This window comes from Glycine max, chromosome 7, assembly GCF_000004515.6.
Source record: "Glycine max cultivar Williams 82 chromosome 7, Glycine_max_v4.0, whole genome shotgun sequence".
NCBI lineage: Eukaryota > Viridiplantae > Streptophyta > Magnoliopsida > Fabales > Fabaceae > Glycine > Glycine max.
The window spans coordinates 15,459,152-15,476,052 of NC_038243.2; the positions used below are offsets into that span (position 1 = coordinate 15,459,152).

The 16,901-nt window shown below is 34.8% G+C and overlaps 1 protein-coding gene across 1 annotated transcript; it reads right to left on the reverse strand.

Annotated features, from left to right (window-relative positions):
* Positions 1-1,140: 1,140 nt before the first annotated feature.
* On the reverse strand, positions 1,141-16,242 carry LOC100805660 (E3 ubiquitin-protein ligase PRT6). Its single transcript, XM_014777981.2, has 19 exons — positions 15,840-16,242; positions 14,488-15,558; positions 13,116-14,284; positions 12,845-12,985; positions 10,858-11,101; positions 10,069-10,779; positions 9,529-9,723; positions 8,710-9,395; positions 7,621-7,672; positions 6,883-7,522; positions 5,983-6,191; positions 5,357-5,898; positions 5,175-5,279; positions 4,250-4,316; positions 3,970-4,047; positions 3,187-3,255; positions 2,991-3,096; positions 2,836-2,897; positions 1,141-1,705 (listed from the first exon to the last, which is right to left on the reverse strand). The coding sequence occupies exons 1-17, from the start codon at positions 15,909-15,911 to the stop codon at positions 3,022-3,024; spliced, it is 6,126 nt and encodes a 2,041-aa protein (XP_014633467.1). The 5' UTR covers positions 15,912-16,242; the 3' UTR covers positions 1,141-1,705; positions 2,836-2,897; positions 2,991-3,021.
* Between the last annotated feature and the right edge of the window lie 659 nt (positions 16,243-16,901).

A 16,901-nucleotide genomic window follows, 5' to 3' on the forward strand; every position in this document is an offset into this window, starting at 1 on the left:
GTTCTGACATTGGCCTTTGTTAAAAAAATGATTACATGATGAACAACATTTAATTGTTTTTTTTTCAATTTTTTTTAAATTAATATTAAAATATAATAAAATATTATAGAGTAAACAAAATTACAAGAACTGAAGCTATTTGGAGAGATGAAAAAAATATTTAAACCTCAAATTATTGTTAAAATAAAATAAAAATTTAAAATTTAAATAAGTTTGAGGTCATCAATAAATTATTAATTTTTATTTTAAATCTCTAATAAATTGTGTTGTCTTGGATCTCTAAAAGATGTGTTGAGTCACTATCATTAGTTAATTGATAACATGATATCATCTAACATATATTAATTGTATCTTAAAGTTAACTAATTAATCATAGTGGTTTAGTATTATGAATTTAGAATAATTTTTAGGTCTTTCAAATCTTAGGTAATAGGTATATCATTTTTGTTGTATTTTCATAAAATTTTTCATTTAAAAAAATATTAGTTCAATTATTTAACCAGACTGAGACCGGTTTACCACTTGGACAGCAAAACTGGCCGATTCAAACCGAGTTCATTGAGAAGCTCGTCACCAATTCTTAGTCCAACCGGTTGGATCGACTGATCCGAGCCAATTTTTAAAACATTGGGTGATAGACCTTGTAAAAATGAAAACACAATCTTCAAAAAAGTGCAATAGTAAATAAATAAATTTAAGAATGAGCATGCAAAGAGAAATCTAATGCTACACTCTCCCCAACTGTCACTTCAACTCATGTTGAACTCTAACCTTTAATTTTACTTTCAGCAGAGTGCACCGTAGAAGTGAAACTCAAATAGAATACAGAAATTAAATTTGACAAAGCATTTGAACATAGTACAGCCCTAATCTTCAGTACTCATTTTTTAACTTCCCGTTTTTTTCCTCTTAAATAACTCGTGATGTCAAGAGAAAGGAGGTGTTAAATTCTACTCCATCCGGGTTTATTTTGAACAACTGAATATAATTGAGTTTCACTACTAATATTTCATATTATCACTTTATTTACAGTGCGGTTCTTTTCTTATTCAAATGAGCAATTCCACAAACTTACGAGAAAGCTCAAACTGAAAAAAAAAATCCATTTCCTTCGCAACATCCACCCACTCAACACTAGGATAATTCAAAGGGCATTCCAACAATGGCCAGATAATAGATAAACATATACTTACCATCTAGTCTTACATTCCAATACAATCAATTACCTAATTAACCAATATTATCACAGCGACACTTGAAAATGAACAGCCCAAATTTTACTATTAGTCTATTAGCATTGTTGCTGAAATATACTAAAAAGCAAACATATATTGACAGTAAAAATCAGTATGTATATATACCTTGTATACAATATGCCCAAGGGAATTATCCTGCTTCCTCTACCTGGGTAGAGGGGATGGCCCAACTAAAAAGAAACGGAGAGGAAGGGATACAGAACCAACATTATTGTCTTCAGACATCCTAAACCACTGATAAGCCCATAATTCCACAAACTATACCTTGAAGCAATTGCTCCTCTCACTAGTATGATGATATATGTACACATGTGCACCTACTTTATGGAAAGGCATGGAGCAGAAGAAAGCTTGCAGCTATGTCAGCATCAGTAGAATCTGTACAGCCATGACCAGTAGGTAGATTCTCCGACAGGACCCAAGTTTAAAATCTTTACTGTATCAATCTACTGATGTGTGAAAAGAGAAAAATTTGTAAGTATAAATTCATAAAATTCGTATACTATACTTCAGTGCTAAGTAAAAAGTGAATATTATAAAAATTTAAAAATTATAAAGGGACAATAAAAAATACAACTTAAGTCTCAACAGTCAACAAGGACATCTGTACTCTACAGGTGTATACCAGAATCAATAAATGAGGACTAAATATTAGAAAAGATTCATGTTTTGTTCAAATACAGTAGAGGGAAATTTATTTACAGCCCCAAATGATTCTTAAGTGTGATAAAGAAAAGTGGCTGGAGATTAATACACTTATGCTATGTTTGTTTGAGGGGAGGAGGAGAGAAATAGGGGAGAAATAAAGTGGTTTTATGTGGGTCCCACACCTTTTACACTCTACTTTAATTCAAATATTTTTCTTCTATTTCTCTTCTCTATATTTCCATCCTTTAAACCAATCATGCCATTACTGTCAGAATCAGACCTAATATTTGTGGGAAGCTCTAAAGAAAAGGTTTAGAATGTACTAGTTACACCCTAACTAAACGCATCACAGAATTGAATAAGTTGCAAGATGAATGATTTCCCTGGATATTTGAGAGACCAGGACTCTCCCCTCTCCTCACTTTAGGAGTCTAATCCTTTCCCAAAGGACAAGAAAGATCTCTCTCAATCTCCCCCACTTATTTATATAGGCAAAATATGCCCAATTTCTTCTACTATCCCAGCCCACCTAGCTAACCTAACTCCTTCATTAACAGACTCCTAATGAACCAAAATAGTATCTATCAATGAATTTCTAGGGACATATGGATCATTGGGTTTGTGCATTCCATCTTTGCTGATCTAAATCATACTGATTTCGAATTAATTGGAGTCATAAACAAGCAGTCTGTACTGGAAAGTCCCCCACCATTAGCCCTTGCCCATTGTCAATAAAAGAAAATCTCATTATTTTCCTAATCATTACTATCAAAGAGCATCCTTCCAACGGTAAAAATGACATTGAAATTGATACAAATAATATTCAATCATCGCATGCACTCCTTAATGAGACCCTTAATGAGACGTCCATTTTTATCATAAGACACAGTATGGACTAGTGATCTTCTGTTTAGTCAGAGGAGTGTATTACATGATAAATTAGCATATGTAGAACTGATTTCCATCCTCCAGAGATCTGTCCAGTAAAACATTCTGCATGCACAAGTTCACCAACACAGTGATCAGCAAATAACACAGGAGGAAAAGAAAGCAATGATAGAAGCTATGCTAATTCAAATGTCAAACCTTCACACAAAATAAACATGTAGAATTTGAACTAAACCAGGAAGAAGGAACCAATAGTGGTCTGACCAAGGACCCTGGAACTCCGGTCCAGACCATGAGAAGCGACCTAAGCAGATAAAAAATCATTGTTTAAAATATTAATTTATATAAGAAAACTGAAAGAAAGATAACGGATAAAGACAGAATATTTCCTTACCATATAAGTCAAAGCTGCATAGCGTTCCTCATTCAGATAAAGTGGCTTGCCTCGATGCATTTCAAAATCCTGAAGTAAAGAACATTACAAATTAAAAATAAGAGAAATTTAAAGAACTGGAAATATGATAAATTTGAACTTCTAACTTCAGTTACATATCAAGTGCCTAAATCCTGATAGCTTGTGCAGAATTCCAAAACAAGCAATCATGAATGCCAAGGAACAATTACTTTGATGAAATTATATGTATTAGTTTGGAAAAACAGAGGAGACAGAGTCTGAATAATTGATAAGATTTATAATGAAATAAGATGTGTTTAATCACTAACGCAATACTATTTATGCTAATAATCTAGGTCAAGAATACTAGCATAAAATACAGCTAGTCAGCTAGTATAAGCACAGTCAGTTAAACAATTAAGAATCATAATATTCTAATGTTTCAAACTCTAATGAATATATTATTGGTGAAGGAAATTTGAACAGAAAAAAGGAGACAATTTTCCTTCCAATGGTTTCCCCGTCGGGCTTCCCTTTTCTCCAACTGAGCTACTGCTCAATTCCCTAAAGCAAACAATTAGAATGAACTTCCCTTCTATCACCTTACTATTTGAGCTAAGAGCCTAACCTTACTACAATAACTTCCTAACTAATTCTAACTAACTGCTTTTTAAAAAATTATATTATATAACTTCCTGGGTTCTATCAGCTTCTAGGTGAAAGAAAAAAAAAACACAAGAATAATGTTATGTATGTTAGTAAAGCTGCCAAAGGGAAACTTACCTCCTCACCAAAAGCATCTAAGTAAGGAGAGGGCCAGGGGGCCTGACGTGCAGATCTCTGTAGTAGGATTGTTGTTCTCTGTCAGTACAAACACGACTCATTATTACTCTAATATCGGAGCAAAGAACTAATTAGTCAATAAAAAATGAGAGGACGAACACTGGTCAAGATATCTCAAACAAGATTCCAAGGACAAGATAAAGGAAACTAAAAAAGAGCAATACAACCTAAGCAGACAAGTGATTGAAAACTCAATCAAGTTTAAGAAAGAACATGATACCTTAATCAACAGAAACACTCCAGTACCAGCTCCACAGGTTACAGCATGAGTTTGGCATCCACTTTCCCTTAAGATGTTAAAAAAAAAATCCTTTCAAATTCACATAAATAAACAAAAGCATGAGAAATATGAAAGAACCATGGTCAAATGAAAATTTCTGCTCCAAAATAAAACCCAAAACAGAAAAATTTGAGTGAAAGTACTGATGCTCTGCACCAGCTAACTCTCCTAATTTGACTGTTATATTGTTATGCAGCAAATGCATAAATCAAAGACTACATCATGTAATGGAAGTTAATCAAGCTGCACAATGACTCAGTTCTCAAAAAAAAAAAAAAAAAACATTTCCGTTTGAACAAATTACTTTTACAATCTATGTAAACCAGTCATTAGATATTAAAGGAGAAAGATCTAATCATCTTGTCCTCTTCATTGGGTCCACAAGAAAAAGAATAATGGCAACAAAACCAAATTAGAATGCCATCAAACTCCTAATCCTCTTAACACTGTTGCATCATGAACACCTAATTTTTAATTCCATAATTAGTCTGCAACTCCCAACAAAAAAGACCTTCACTGATAAATGGAACTCACACCTATAACGATCAAATGTCATTTTTTGTGGCCTGTCATCAATTTCAAATATCAATTAACGCCACAGACCATGGTCTACTAACTGACAATATTTGTTTAATGTAGTTTAGAGAATAGCGTAGAACGCTAAAAGACCTAATAAAAAATAAAAGAAAACTTCAATTCTGAGATAAGAGATGCTCAAGGGAACAAATCTGTAAAAACTGGAGAAAGTAGTTCAGTTGGATCTGAACCCAAGTAAAAAATTAAAATCTAGCTTGTCATTGTATAATTACAACTTAAGAATCAGAGACAACATTAAAATCAATGATGAAATTGGTAGGAGATGAACCTGCAGCATGATTTCCAACTTGGAGAGCACAATCTACCACACAGTAGGCACAAAGCAGGGTCATCAAGAACTGATTTGCATTCAGGGCAGCGCTGTTTGATACACCTGCTTGAGTGGATGTTGTAAGAATAAAAAAAATAGTAATATAGTACCTTGCATAACACTATAATAATTAAAAGTACCTCTGCAAAAGATCCTGATAAACATTGGGCAATCTCATTAACTCAAATGGAACAGCAGGTGTTACATGCATATTTTGTTGAATTCTGCGCAAGTCGAATTCCTTGCAAAAATGATGGCACCAAATAGAGACTGTAGATCTTGAAAGTTCATCCTTGAGAACCATATCAAGAGAGGGAATTTTGAACATTTTCTCGAGCTCTTGAATTTTAGCGACCTCAAATATCTCAATATTGGCCCAGTCCATTATGTCCTTTGGGGCATTCCATGATCTATCCAATATATTTTCCTCATCACAGAATGGTGCTGGGATAGAAGAATAGAGTATCTTCCACAACAACGCACATCTTCTCAAGTAAGGAAAAGTAAACCTCCGAATAGCGTTTTTAATATCAACATTGGGGTCAAAATAATTTGACACAAAGTACTGTTGGGCATATCCAGACTCATCCATAACGTTATATATGTCGGTAATCAGGCAATCTGAAAGAGCTGATTCCCTTGATGGTTTATCTTTAGATTTCTCATAATACAAAATTATAGCCTGTATTCAAAGGAAAATGATCAAGAAATAGACACCTGACAAGAGAACATATCATTTAATTAAGTTGGAGGCAAGGTGACCAACCTGGGTTACGGCTACTATATAGAAAACATGCACTAGGGATAACAAGGATTCTTCACATGACAAAAATGGGTGTGGTAGACAAAAAAGAACCCACATCAATGTTGAGAAAGGGTCATGGAGGAGTACAGGATCTGAAGCCTGACTCCAAAAGCTAATGTTGGTGTTTGACAAGTCCATTTCAATTTGCTTTAAGATACTTAACATATCACCTGTGGATATATAGCAGATATGAAATGGAACATCAGTAACAGATAAAACACTTAGGTCACATTCGGTAGGCATGTTAGAATGAATGGAACAAGAGTGGTACGTTATTGTTTTAATAATAAAGAAGCAACCAAGAAGAGCAAAACAGAATCATTTTATTTCATTTTGTCAGTGGGTCAAGAATTACCTTACGGTACAATTAAATAAACTCAGGAATATATTCAAGCAAATTAATAGCATGTAGAATTGTAGATTGCACACAATGTGCACAAATAAATGGATCATAACTATTATTAGCATTAAGTGATTAAAGTAGGAGTTCAGATGCAAAGTAGGCTCCCATTTAAAGTATCCAATCCAATACCTATTATCAATTTTAAGTTTATAAAGCTGAGAGCCTTTTAATTTTTATGCACTAGTAAAGAACTTTGAAGCCTAACAAATTTCCAATGAGGAAAAAATTAACCTATAAAAAACCAATAAATTTATTAAAAAAAAACAATCCTATTAAATGTGAATAGGATTTCATTTGCAATCTGTTTGACAACAGCATATCATTAAGTGATAATCTACAACTTCCAAATTGAAAAGCTAATATTAAAAGAAAAAGTCGTATAAAATTAAAATATACTAATAAGTTAGTATATCATTGTGTTTGAAACAATAAAACAGAACTAAGAACAAGAATTGTACCTCTCCCAGACTCGTCATTATTTGCGTAATTCAGGGAAACCCCAGAACAAATTGATTCTGCCAAGAGTTGAACACCTCTAAATCTTTGTAGAACATGAAGAGAATTATTACTTCGTGTCTTTTGAACAAGTTTCAGCATCAGGGATAATATAAAGCCACTTGAAGATTTCAGTTCTTCATACAATGCACTAAGAGCAAAGTTTGGTGTAAAAGAAGTCTTTCCACACCGTGCAGCAATCTCCATTGATGTCAAAGAGTACTTGAGAGTGTCCCACATCAGCATTGAGTGGTTTAGTCTGGAAAATCTTGATAGCTTTTCTTCTTTGCAAGGGGAATACATTTTAGAAAGCCCCCATATGAACTTTTCAAGATTTGTTCTAGTTCTATCAATGTGATGCAAAGGAATAGCATTTAGGAATTTATCCTTCCCAACTGCATTGGCAGCAGATTGCAGAAGCTTTAAGCCTAGATGGAGACGAAGTGAATAAGTCAATTCACTCAATTCAGCTAAGGGGGGTGCAGTATTTATTGAACTAGTACTCAAGATGGTAGACTGCTTGAAAGGCTTCTGTAATTCTCCAGGTAAAGTTGGCAAGACACAATTTGCAAGTCTGCGGCACACTGGGCAGAGAAACTCTCCCTTGAAAAAAAGAATGAACATTCAAAAAGGAAGAGAGTGAAAAGATTATAAAGGTGTCATAACAAAAGGAAAAAAAATAAATTAGAAAAGACATAAACCTGATCTGGGTCAACAATATGTCCTCCTTCAAAAACAATTCTTCTGACAGATCTGTCCAGTTACAATAACAATAATAATCACTCCACAGCAAGAAAACTTGACCATCTACTCATTTCATATTAATCATTTCCGTATTGTGTATATGTGTGTCATAATGCCATTTAGGTTAATCAGACTTGATTTCATTGAAGAACTAAATCATCTGTAAAAATAATGACTGAACTTAATATCTCCAAAAAAAATTTGTAGTTTGGTACATGAAAGTTTACGGTGAGGGAGGCTCCCTCCATTCCAAGGCCAGGGCAAACTGAGAATATCAGTGAGAACTTATAATGACTTAACAGACAGCATACCAACGAGGGATCCCAGGACAAGAGAAAAGATGAGTTAAAACAGATATTACAAATTACAATAATTGATCCTCCTTAAAAAAATGAAAATACAAATAAACAATAATGAAGCTACCACTTAGTGGTCCTAATCTCTTAACATATCTGTATGGGAAACCACTCTAAAAAGTAAAAAACATATGAACTCTACACCACCAAGTAGATAGAGGCCCAATGCATTATCTTATACCCCAAAGAAGCTGCCATCAAACCAAATTCTCCCAAAATATTCTAAAAATTTGTGTGTATCAGATGTACCAAAGTATAGCACACAAAACACCTTTCTACATAAACTTGGCTTCTTCACTTCTACCAAACCAGTGAAACCAGTTAACAAACACTGGTCCAAGGGCATCCACACAACACTCCAAAAATGCTTTTTAGAATTAAATGTTATAACAGTTTTGTCCTCAAATCCTTCTCTGAAATCTATATAGGTAGACTTTGAGACAATATTAAAAATGGACCAAGCATAACTCAACCCCAAAAACAAGCTAGCTCAAGCAAGGAGACACATGAGTAGCTTTATAATATATTTCTAACAATCTGGAAAGAACATTCAGGACATAACAGCAAAGTTAAAACTGAAAATAGGAATTTCAAATGCTATAAATTGAGGTATAGCAACTAGGAAAGGTATTCAAAGATAATGAACACAACACACAATAAGCTACACTGATAACTCTAACTTAAACATACCTTTCCTTTAATGAAGATAAATATCGATCAAGACATCCTTGATGTACTGCATGCCCACAGGAAGAAAGATGAACTCCATCGCAATCTGTAGGGCCAAATCCATCATATGCTGGATGCTGTGATGTTGATTCTACAGAAGCAGTCTCATTAGAAGCATTTTCAGACACAGAAGAAACTTCTGACATCTCTTGCACAAGATCGGCTGTATATTTCCCAAGCAATACAGATCCAGTGTCTATTATAAAATTTGAATTCCCTCCCACAGTTGAAACTTTCTCATCCTCATTCAACAAATTCGAAGATAGCAGAAGATCATGCATTTCATCACGCACGGAGAAGTACATACCCTGTTCTAAAGTCTCAAAAGTATATGGTGTATTTTCTTTATCATGATAATATGTGTCTGGGAGCTGAAAATTTGACAAAGCTGGGAACTTATTCTTGACATATTGCAGAAAAGTAAGAACTTCCCCAGGTTTCCCACAAGAAGCTAATTCTTTTGCAGCATTCTGAACAAATTGACTTAAGTGGGAAGATGAAGTTGATCCCAAACTAACTGAATTACAGTTAATAGGCAATGTATCCATCTCGTTGGTGTTGATGATAGGTGTCCGATCTTTATCTGATCGGCAAAGTTGGGCCCATGATGGGGGACCCCTGTCAACGGAACTCACGAGCCTAGATTTCTTGTACACACAAAAAAATGTATCAATCAAGAGTAAATAAAATTTTTAAAAAAATGCAATCCAACAAACTAGAACCTATGCTTGATCTAGCTTACAGCAGGTATGCTACTGCCATATATATATATATATATACCTGAAGAAGAATCAAAAAAGAGATAGGATGTTTTGAATTGTGGTCATGACAAAGGGAGCAAACAACTTGTTTAGAATCGGATTCTTCTACATCTTGCTCAGTGTCTAAGTCACCTTCATGACCAAGTTGTGAACCATCATCAACAGTGGAATCAATGCTGGCCAAGAATTTAGACTGTTGGGCTCTCATTTTTTCCTACATTATACGGAAAGTAAACAAGATCAAATGGTGAAGACAAATAAATGGGCGCAACAGAACAGATCAAGGTGTCTAGATGAAAAAGCATACTAAAGCATGTTTAGCTCAATTAAGAATATTTGCAACCATATGGCTTCCTTAGCATACAAAATAAGCACCTGGAAGATATCAAAAGCATGTGTCTTTCACAGTATTCTAGAATTTAAATATTCAGATAATAAACATCATGTCTCAGATTTGTCTTCCATCCAAATAGCAATAAATCATGCAAAGGACTGCAAACAGAATATAACATTTCTTTATTATCATTGACTAAAACAGAATGAAAACACAATAGCCTACCATTATTGCAGCCTGCCTCTCTCGAGCTTTCGCCTTGCGTTTCTCACTATCAGAAGCCGACGATGAGACACTTGAGTCTCTAGTTGGAACACATTCAGAAATATGGCTGACTACTTCAGGGGCAAGTTTTTGCAACTTGGTCATGCATCTGTTGTCAATCTCAGCAAATTTCTTCAGTAAGCTTTCAATCAGAGAATATAGACTACAACCACCTGCTTCCACAAAGTTGTCGACATTTTCCTTCCTGTGCATTTCCATCAATAAAACAAGAAGTGACAACAAGCTTTGTTCACCAAAAGAACTCTCAATTATTTCTCCAGAGAGGGCAATTATGGGAAGATGTGACACATCATGGCATGTATTCTCACTAGATTCTTTCTGTTGAAAACAGATATCTAATGATAATGACAGTAAATGTAGAGCAGGTAGAAGAACGCTGTCAGGAGCACGAGATTCAGATGATTTAAAAGTGAAAACAGCATAAAATAGCACAGCACGGATAATATGTAGAACAACTTTGCAAGTGGCTACTCTGGCTATCCCCCTTAGAGGAGGATGAATTTTGGTCCACTGGGGCAATTGGGTGGTTAGTGCAGAGACACTGCAGAAGCGCAAGTATCTTTCTTCAGCAACTTGTAAATCCTTTGAATTCCAACGTGGATGATACAAATCCAATTCTTTCCAAAATGACCATCGCAAAGAAAACATACCCTAACATAACAGATAAAAATCTTGGTAAATACAGGCTAACAAAAGAAAGAGATAATTTTTTTCAAGAGTGGAACAAACCTGATTAAATCCAGATGGATTGGAATAAACAGCAACTGTATCCAAGATGTCTTGAAGTTGTTCAAATTTGGAGAGATCACGAGGAAGAGACTTAACCAAATGACTATGAGTGGCATCACCAATGGATAACTTATAAATTAGTTCTCTTTTCAAACATTCAGCAGTAGTTAGCCCACTAAAGCGTCGTTCTTTTACTATCTGAATAATAAGAGTAAGCATTTCCTGGACCAAAACAGGTTCATATCTGAAAATAACAAAGCATTCATTCTTAAATATGGTAGAGAAGCAAATCATGCAAGAGCATGAGAACAAGACAAAAAGAAAAATCTTGCATCAAAATGAAACATAAATCAGCAAATGCCCCTGTCTCCATATGGAAAGTAAAATTTGACATTCACCAACAGGTGAGAAACATAGTAAGATGATATCAACACTAGTAATTGTTGGATAGTTTTAATATACTAGTATCCATTATGCATGAAAAGATCAAATGTTACAAGTACAAGTAACCATTTGCAATGTATTGTACGAATCATATAAATAATCATTAGACCAGCATGACATAGTGAAGAGTGCATGGATTGTAAGATTGCATTTCTTATTTCTCCCCTCTATGGAACAGAGATTCATAAAAGTGATGAATGAGTACAGGAGAAAATGATAAGATACCCTATAGAGAGAGAGAGATGGAATAACAAAACAAATTTAAAGGAGAATAAAAATGGAGTAGAGCTCATCAATGTCAATCAATCCCCAATAAAGAAGCCTTTTAAGAACATAGTTAAGACTACTTTATCTTCAAAAAGGTAACAGCAAGAAACACACTGAAAAAAATTTAACATTTATCCCCAGCCACAGACACCAAATCACTAAGCACAGCATTAATAAACATTTTCCTCTCAGTCAAAAACATCTGAAATGGAAAAAAAAAAAAAAAAACCATAGTAGTCAATGGCAGATAGTGACCACCACCAAAAATGCTATAATGGGATGGCTGCTATTCTGAATTCTGAATTTTTAATGGAGTTTCTATTATATAACAGTTATATTTGTTTAATATTATTTTATATTATTTCTACTTATATATATATATATATATATATATCTTATTATTATATTACTTTTATTTAGTTATTACATTTTATTTATATATTTTGTTTATACACTTATAAATTATTATAATATATAATTATGTATTAATATTTTTAAATATTCTTAAATATTATAAAATACTTTAAAGTTTTATAATAGTATAATATATCCTTACCAAAAAAAATAGTATAATAATATATGATTAATGAGCAAATTACAGCAACACCCCTAAACTTTTATCAAATTACACATAATGTCACCTTTTTATTTTCCTTCACTAACACCCCTTAAAGTTTGAAAACATTACACTAACACCCCCTTATATGTTTGAAAACATTACACTCACATCTCAAATTTTACACTAACACCCCCACAAGGAAGGGGAAAGTAATTACACTAACACTTGTGTAATTACATGAAACCTCAGGGGATGTTGCTGTAATTTGTTCATGATTAATTATAAAAAAAAAAAAAATCCCCAATTGTAGAATTGTTTGGGGTGCAGAATGGAGAGTGACCCAATTTGGGATGTAGGCCCAACACCCACTCTTACCCATAAAGCATAAAAAAGTAACAAGATAAAACTAACTATAGAATACAAATGAGGGGCAACCCTCACATTACAAGTCAGCTTTATAGGGTTGAGTTAGGCTCAAACCCACATTCTAAGACATTTGCACATTCAGAGTTATTAATATAAGAACTAAAAAACAACATAACATAAGACTGACTAAAGAAGCTGCTGAAGGACCACAACAAAAAATGGTCAATCCAAGAAAAAGTTATATTGTTCAAGAACTTGCATGCCATTAACTTCATATAATACTGCACATTTAAGCATTTCAAAGAAAAAAATATGCATGAAAAATTTGCTTTGTTGCTGGAGAGGACATACTCGCTAGACCGTTCAAGATTTAGACATAAGTAGTTTGACAACCCAAAGCGCTCCAGAAGTCTACTGACAAATAGATCCTCTGGAGCTAGTGCAGCACAACACTGAAGAAGAAATAGATCAAGCTCCAGACATTTTTCAGACCTGTCGAAATAATGAACTGATATAGTATAATGTAATGGATTATTGAGATTTAAGCAGAGAGAGAAATACCTCTAACATGGATGAGTTTCAGTCCTCAGAAATAGTATATAGTAATACAAAATTTACTTACCAGCGTACTGATCTATACAATTCACAAGATAATAAAGCAGCATCTCCATTTTTACGCCACATTCCGGCATGGACTTCAGCACAAAAGACCCTAATCCGCAATGGATGCTCCATTACATAGGCAGAGAAACCATATGGATGACTTCCTCGTAAAGCTTGTTCGAAGAAGTCATTGTAGCTAGTCAGCAATGAATTAGCTGAAGAAACATGAGTCACATCTGACCCTTCAGATTCACAAAAATATCTTTTCATTGCCTTCTGTAACAGCATGGAAAGCAATCTATGTAATGGAATGTGTACAGATATATCTTGGGAACTAACATCATAGACTATTTGTGGCCAATCAGGCAATGATAAAAAACGTGGACCATCTGATTCCAAGGGGAAATCTTCTTCCATGGCATTATCATCAAAAGTGGGACGAATATAGGTATTTTCTGAATCAATTGCATTATTTTCAGAACACTGCTTACCATGATCTTCAATTGAACTTGTAAGCCTACCAAATGTATATCTACCCCTTCCAAACTTAGATATTGTTCTCTTAAATGCTGAAAAATTGTCATCACAGACAGCACCACTGTTCGGAGATTGTGCATTAGGAATTACACCAGGGGTATTCTCGACTCTCAACCAATTCTCAATAGCCCTTAAACACTCATATATCAACAAAGTGACAGAACGTGGAAGAGGCAGCTGAGAAGAGTCATCAGCTTTTATCTCACGAAACTTTCTAGAAGCTAAGGCACTATTCCCACTGGTCACATTACATGCAGAGCTTTCCTCAGATCTCCGTCCTACCTTTGCATGCCTTAGATTATCTCCATCATCTGAATCATTCTTACAAGAGCTCCAAACAATTTCTGCATCCATTTCCCCCTTGCTAGCATCAGAAAATGACCCATCCACCAATAGAGTGTGAATATTGGCAATAGAATGCCCTAAAATAAAAGGCAAATGGACATGCTCATTTTCATCTTCTATATGTTGACCTGTTTCTCTCTTTTGAGGGTTCATCCCTTGTACAAAGGAAAGAAGTCTCATCCATGTTCTTGAGATATCTTGCTGGTCATTGGTTACATGTTTGGGCACTACCACATGGCTCATAACAAACCGAATATCTTCAATAACACGTATAGTTGTCTCATATAAACCTACCCACATGGAAACCTACAAAAAGGTCCTATATATCTTTAATGAAACATCATGAGAGAAGATCAAAAACAAAATAATGAGAAGTGTAACTACATTTCATTAATATAAAATTCTTAACTAACTTCACAACTAGAACAACTTGAAAAGGATAAGAACCAAACAAAACTCATTATTCTGCCACATCTTAATGTCATCTCCTAAAATGTAAAACTCATTACCTGTAAGCGTCCATCTTCAGAACAAGAAATGAAAATATTTTCAAAGCATCCCAACAGCATGGTTAGTAGGTTGATTTCCTTCACAAGGCGTGGGGTAAGAGTGGGCACAGTAAGTATCTGTACAGAGAACGTGGATAGTAGTGGGTACTTCTTTAGAGGAGAGTCACTGCTGTCTTTTGTGGCCTCATTTATGACAGTTGGATAGTAAGTGAGAAAATCTTTAGCAAAATTATACTTAAAATTTGGTTCTCCTAACAATTTCAGGAGTAGCTCATGGAGTTTCTTCACTACAACCTCAGTTAAGAACCTCTCAGCTCTCACCAGCATGTTAATTAAACCATTAGAAGAGAACAACAACCTAGCAACAAAACTGAGCAAACTCTCACTATGCTTGCAAAATTCTAAAAGCATATCAACCACGGCATAAGTTAGCTCATTTGCTGCATGATTTTTTTCATTAACCGACTCACTTGCCAATGTTAGCTTGACTTTCCAAGAATTGAAAAGGGAACCAAGCACAGGAGCAACAGAGTTTGCGAATTCCTCCGGAAGTGGTTGCATCTGCTCTGCACCCTTATGCATCGAGCAGAACCCCTCACGCTTCCATGCTGTTACATCTCCACAATCACAGCAACCGCCGCCCGTGTATATAACAAAGTAATCATGGCCCTTGTGATTCCCATTCTCAAAACAAGGAACACAGATTGCGCACGTTGGGTCGTGCTCACATGTCCTACACCTGTAAGCAATATCACTGTTGCCCCAAACAGACCCACAGACACCCCTCTGCCCATCAGACATCTTGGAAAGCCTTCTCAGTGCGCCACCTGGGTCGCCCTCAAATATCAACCACTGCAACCACGCCATGCTCTCGTTAAACCTCTTCTTCATGATCACACCCACCGCCGTCTTCTTAGAAGACAATTTAGCTTGCCATGCATCCGCCACTTCCGCATCAGTAGGCAATATCACAGACACCAGCTCAGGTATCAACGCCCTCTTATCCTTAACAAAAGCAACTAAACCAGGTTGGTCGAGCTGTTCCTCAGGAACACCAAACTGGGCAAGCCTCTGCAAACCGAGCCAAAACCACATATTAAACATACAATTCAGCATTACAAAAATAAACTTCAAACCGTCAATTTCAAAATTTAACAATATCCATTAACAACAAGAAGAAAAAAAGCATTCAGTCCAAACCGACAGAAACTATTAAAAACAGTTAAACCATCCAATAAACCAATCCAAACAACTCTTTCATCAAATGCAAAGCGAATCAACCATTGATCAAGCCACAAAGAGTGTGAATTTCGATTAAAAGGGAGGAGAATCGGAAAAAACACGATTGTTACCCGAACGACTCGATCGCGAGGCTTGAGCGGTTGGGAATCGGAGGGTGTATCGATTTCCATGTTATCGGCCATGACGGAGCGCCAGAACCGAACGAGGCAACAGCACAAGGAGCGAGGATCGAACCCCGAACCTTCACTCCCCAGGTTTGATTGTTTTCAGTTTTGTGATTCCGCGACGAAACGAGAACGGAACGGAACGGAGAGAAGAACCGTTGCAAACCCTAACTGGAATTCAAGAAAGCCCCAAATTGTGTTGCGAAATTCGATCGCATAGGGAACCGATTGAGATGAGGATGACGATGATGATGACGCTGTTTGCAGCTACTTACACTCAACACTCTTCTCTCGTGCCTCGTCTTCTTCATATAGGGTTCACTCACTCATTTCCCCTGTTTCGTTTTTATAAATGATTTTTATTATCATAATATTAATAAATGACAGAGATATCAACGCACACAATTTCTTCTATACCAAAAATCAGAATTCAACTTTCTATTACTTAATTAAAATAAATATCACTTATATCCACACGATAAATAAATAGAAATGATGTCTATACACAGGCAGCTAGTATAATTTTATGCCAACCGTAGATCATCAGCACATGCAACAAACATAGTTATTATTGTGAAATTGTCAAAAACTTATACATATCTATTGTTATTATATTATTTATTTGTCATAAAAAAATAGAATTGGAACGTTAACAGAAGAGTTTGATGACATTTCTAATCGATATACTCTCTCCAATTATTTGTTTATGTATAAGAGATATATAACTGATTTATCGATACCAATAAAAATAGATATGTTAGTTTAATTATATTTAATTATGTCATAAATCTAAATTATTTATCAAAAATATAAAATAAAGTGGTTTAAGCAGTGATAATTCAAGAGATAATTTTTTCAATAAATGTATCTATTTGCATGGAGTATAAGTGGACATCTCATTAATTAATATATTTCATAATAAAATAAGAATTTAATAGATAATTAGTAATTAATACATCTAAATAGGTTCATATTCTTATAATTAGGAAAAATGTACTTATTTTAGTA

What these genes read in the sequence shown, in the direction of transcription:
- LOC100805660 (XM_014777981.2), bottom strand. Translation starts at nt 15,911, where the DNA reads ATGGCCGATAACATGGAAATCGATACACCCTCCGATTCCCAACCGCTC. An exon ending in ATATTGTTGACCCAGATCAG is followed by an intron (nt 7,523 to 7,620) that starts GTTTATGTCTTT and finishes CTTTTTTTCAAG; the next exon opens with GGAGAGTTTCTCTGCCCAGT. An exon ending in ATGCAGCTTTGACTTATATG is followed by an intron (nt 3,097 to 3,186) that starts GTAAGGAAATAT and finishes TTATCTGCTTAG; the next exon opens with GTCGCTTCTCATGGTCTGGA.